Source organism: Lactuca sativa, chromosome 8, assembly GCF_002870075.4.
Source record: "Lactuca sativa cultivar Salinas chromosome 8, Lsat_Salinas_v11, whole genome shotgun sequence".
Taxonomy (NCBI): domain Eukaryota; kingdom Viridiplantae; phylum Streptophyta; class Magnoliopsida; order Asterales; family Asteraceae; genus Lactuca; species Lactuca sativa.
In genome coordinates, this window is record NC_056630.2 from 94,215,170 (window position 1) to 94,219,558 (window position 4,389).

The window sequence follows — 4,389 nt, forward strand, 5'->3', positions numbered from 1 at the left end:
ATAAATGATTGTGATAACAAGTGTCAAACATGGAACAAGGCATGGATTAAAAGCAAAGTCAAACGGATTTGCAACTGCAACGAATGCGAAATGAAATGGAATTGCAAGTGTAATGACAATTGGCGGCCTTAATGAAATATATCGATCCGTTAGGTAATCCACCAAGTAGTTTTTAGTTTTTATTTAAATACTTAATGAATGTTCTATTATTGAATGGTTCTTAGGTTTTGGCATGGTATTTCGAGTATTTGATTGTGTGAATGGTATGTTATTAACTATTTTAATGTTAATTAATGTAATTGTATTTGACTATTATTTTAATTACTTTTTAGGTTTTTTTAGTAAAAGTTTGGATATTTTTTAAATTATAAATTTAATATAGCAATAGATTTTTGACTGAATTTTATTTAACAAAAAACTGATAAAAAATCATAGAAAAGTTGTAGGGAATAAATATTCTGTAGAAAATAAAATGCAATAAAGTATGTGGATAATCTATAGGAAAAACAGTTGGTAGATATTCCGTAGGAAAAACTGTTGGTAGGTATTTTGTACGAAAAGTTGTTGGTATGTATTCTGTAGGAAAAACAGTTTGTAGGTATTTTGTAGGAAAATAATTCGTATGTATTTTATAGGTGTTTCGTATGTAAATAATCCATAGATACTCCGTAGTAAACGTGTTTCGTAGATATATTTGTGTCAGAATATTCCATAGGAAATGCGTAGGAAGGTTTGTAGGTAATTTGTAGAGAAAAAATTACCAACAAGGGTTTTTCCTACAACCCGTTTTCTGTAGTAAATCTGTAGGTAACACCTTGCTCATACAAATTTCCTACACATATGTAGGTAATTACTTAGTTCTCTAGTAGTGCTCCAAATTAATTAAAATCATTTGCCCTAGCGGTAATTAGTGATTCTGTCAATTGAAAGGTCAGAAGTTTAAATCTTACTAAAAATATATGTAATAGTTATGAGTAGATTTATTGTCGTTCCAAAAAATAAATAAATATACAATCAATGACAGAATAAATATACAATCGATGACAGCCCATGAGCCGAAGCCAATAAGCTAAACACGTACAAGTTAGAACATTAATAAATCGGAATATATACATAGTTTAACAGTTTCTTCTAGTCATATTAAATATTATAATTAACAATTATTATTGGTATATTAACAGCAACACTCAATTCATATATGGATTTTCTATTTGACGAATTGGATGATTTTGACACACAAACTGAACTTCAGACTTTATTTCACTTTAAATATGTGACCTTCCATGCAAAAAATAATAGAGACATGCATATTGATTCAGAGTGGGTCCGATAGTCGATCATTAACTATTATTTTGGAAATGAATACATGTTAGCATGTATGATTTGAGATCACTGGACACATGAACATGCATGTGTCGTCCAGACTAATATCCTCCCAATTATTTTGAATCTTCAGCCTGTCAAAGATGCTACATTTATACTGTTTTGCTTGTATTATATTATCGTCCACTTATTTATAATTTAATTCATCAAATTTATAAATTTTATGTACCAAAAAGAATATCTTGGACAACTTAACGTGTTGTGTTGGTTTAAGCAGTCCAACTATCTCAAGAATATTAGTGATTTATATAAAAACTTACTTATAAACAATGCACAGTTAATTACTATAAAATTTAGCATATTCAGATTAATTTTGTTTTTCTAAATGATTTTATTTAACTAAAAATTGTGCGAATGCATATATTTTGATTTTAGAAATTAAAGTTTAATCGGGAGAAAAAATATATAAAAAAAACATGTTCACTATCATTTTCTTAATAGGAATAAAATCTGAATAAATCTAATTCAATAGAGACAAAATATTAATTGCATGAAACATATACAATAATCCATTTTTGAATTATTATAATAAAGATTGGTCGATCATAATGTTTTCCAGGGAGCAAGTTGGTAATGATAATCAATTAGAAAGAGAAATTTTGATCTGCATATTATTGGGTTTTGTGATCCTTATAATTCATGGAAAAGTTTGGAAGATAGTCCCAGAGAAATAATGGGGAAGGCAAGAAAATGGATCAAGAATTTGTTGGCCGGAAGAAAAGTCAAACAAGCCGTCGATGCAACCCAAACACCACCCACTTCCATCGCACCGGCAACTCCTAAGGAGAAACGTAGATGGAGCTTCCGGCGGTCATCCGCCACACCTCCCACAAGCACAACCACCAACTCCATAGACGTAATCTCCTCTGCACCACCATCGTCATTAGTGCATGAAGCAGAAAATTACGAGCAAAAGAAGCATGCTCTGGAGATGGCCTTCGTGGCTGCAGCCACTGCAAATGCAGCAGCCACAGCCATAATTGTCAAACACACTGCTGCCACAAAGATTCAATCCGTTTTCAGGTCCTACTTGGCGAGAAAAGCTTTGTACGCTTTGAAAGGATTAGTGAAGCTCCAAGCGCTGGTGAGGGGTCACTTGGTACGGAAACGGGCAACTGCGACGCTCCGGTGTATGCAGGCGTTGGTAACAGTTCAGGCCCGAGCTTGTGCCCGACGAAGGCGCAGTAACGATGGAGTTGACTCTTATAATTACGGGTGGCCGGACTCTGAACTTTACCAGGGTTTCAGAACTCCGGACGTATCTGAAGAACACATCAAAATTGTAGAAATGGACACCAGAAGTACTAGAAAGAGTTACTCCAAAGAACGAGTCTCCATGCACTTCTCGCCTGCACCATCGGAGCCAAGTCCGAGGGCTTACTTCCGCAACTTTGAGGACTTTAGATTGGCGTCCGCTCAAGGTAGCCCTACCATGAAACCTGATTATGCCGAATCACTATACGAATTCCCAAGTTACATGGCGAACACAGAATCATCGAGAGCAAAAGCACGATCCCACAGCGCCCCAAAGCAGCGCCCAGCGGATTTTAGTTCTGTGTATGAGAGACAGTCTTCTAGCGTCACTAGACGGAGGCCTTCCATAGAAGGAAGGAACGTCCCAAGAGCTGTCAAGATGCAGCGGTCTTCCTCTCATCTGGGTTCGAATTCAGGTGCTCAAAATCACTATCCATGGTCAGTCAAGTTAGACAAGTCGACTGTTTCTCTTATAGGAAGTGAATGCGGTTCAACAAGTACAGTCCTAACCAATGTCAATTACTGTCAATCACTCATCGGATTTGATACTTATCATCGAAACGAATACTGAACGGCTGATCATGTCACGAAGCTCCTTGATATATGATGATGCCATACGTCCATACCTTTTTAGTTTATTTCTTTTTCGATCGCTTTCAACTTCTTTGTATAAAGTAAGTGGATTATCCAGGTTTTTTAAACCACAAAGTTTAAATGGTCCATCTACTTTTATGAAAGTCAAAACAATCCAAATGAAAATGATGTAAACTACTTGAATACCGTTAAGTTATTGGATTTTAAATATTTAAACAGTGTGATTTTTCAATGTTCAAAAGTATTAATGTATCAAATTTTTCGACGAGTGTTCAACATGCCATCGGAAATGCATTGTTAGGGTATGAATTTTCTTTTGGACCACAAGAACTTTTAAAATACAGTCTATGGCGCATTTGACAAAACTAGAAGGTATAATCGGTAATGTTTCATTAAACGCATCATGCGATAGCTTTTAGATATAGGGTGTGTTCGACACACGGTGTTTAGGAGCTTAAAACGCTGGTAAAAAATGTCTCGTTGGGCGATAGGAATGTTTAGCTTTTTAACCTAAACAAAACACTCCAAAAGCAAAAGATACATGGAGTAGCTTTCAACAAAACGCTCCAAAATCAAACGCTGCCTGCTACCCGCTATCCGCTACTAGCTAGTTTTGTCGAACACGCACATAGAATGTTTTGTGTAAACTAAACGCTAAAACTTTGTAGTATCAAATGACACATTTTTTTTTCAAAACGGAACGTTTTATAAAACGATAGAAGCTAAAAAAATTCCCAAAAACTCTGTGTCAAACACACCCTATATTACAAATTAGAGATCTATTTATGACAATAATCGCATGCGACACAATTCGACCTAATCACTAGCCAAAACTACAATTCTTCACATTCAAGTTAAAAGGCTTTTTGGTTTAGTGATTCTAGATGATCCACATGGTTCCAGCGAGCAAAACAAATGAATCACTTGATAAATCAAAAATAACATGATTCACAAAAAAAATCTCGGGAAGATTCATTATGATAATTTATTCATATTCACTAAAATTGTCATAAAAGTGAATTTTTCTTGATTTACTTAAAAATGAATCATGAAGGTTTTTTTCGAGAATCTATTCTTGTGAATCATCTTACTTTTGAATAATCTAATAATTCATTTAGGGATGTCAACGGGGGCAAACGGGACGGGGATTTCATCCCC

At 34.8% G+C, this 4,389-nt stretch overlaps 1 protein-coding gene across 1 annotated transcript; it reads left to right on the top strand.

Moving 5' to 3' along the window:
* Positions 1-1,930: 1,930 nt before the first annotated feature.
* LOC111908354 (protein IQ-DOMAIN 19) lies at positions 1,931-3,497 on the top strand. Its single transcript, XM_023904176.3, has one exon. The coding sequence runs from the start codon at positions 2,057-2,059 to the stop codon at positions 3,206-3,208; it is 1,152 nt and encodes a 383-aa protein (XP_023759944.1). The 5' UTR covers positions 1,931-2,056; the 3' UTR covers positions 3,209-3,497.
* Positions 3,498-4,389: the final 892 nt, after the last annotated feature.

What these genes read in the sequence shown, in the direction of transcription:
- LOC111908354 (XM_023904176.3), top strand. Translation starts at nt 2,057, where the DNA reads ATGGGGAAGGCAAGAAAATGGATCAAGAATTTGTTGGCCGGAAGAAAA.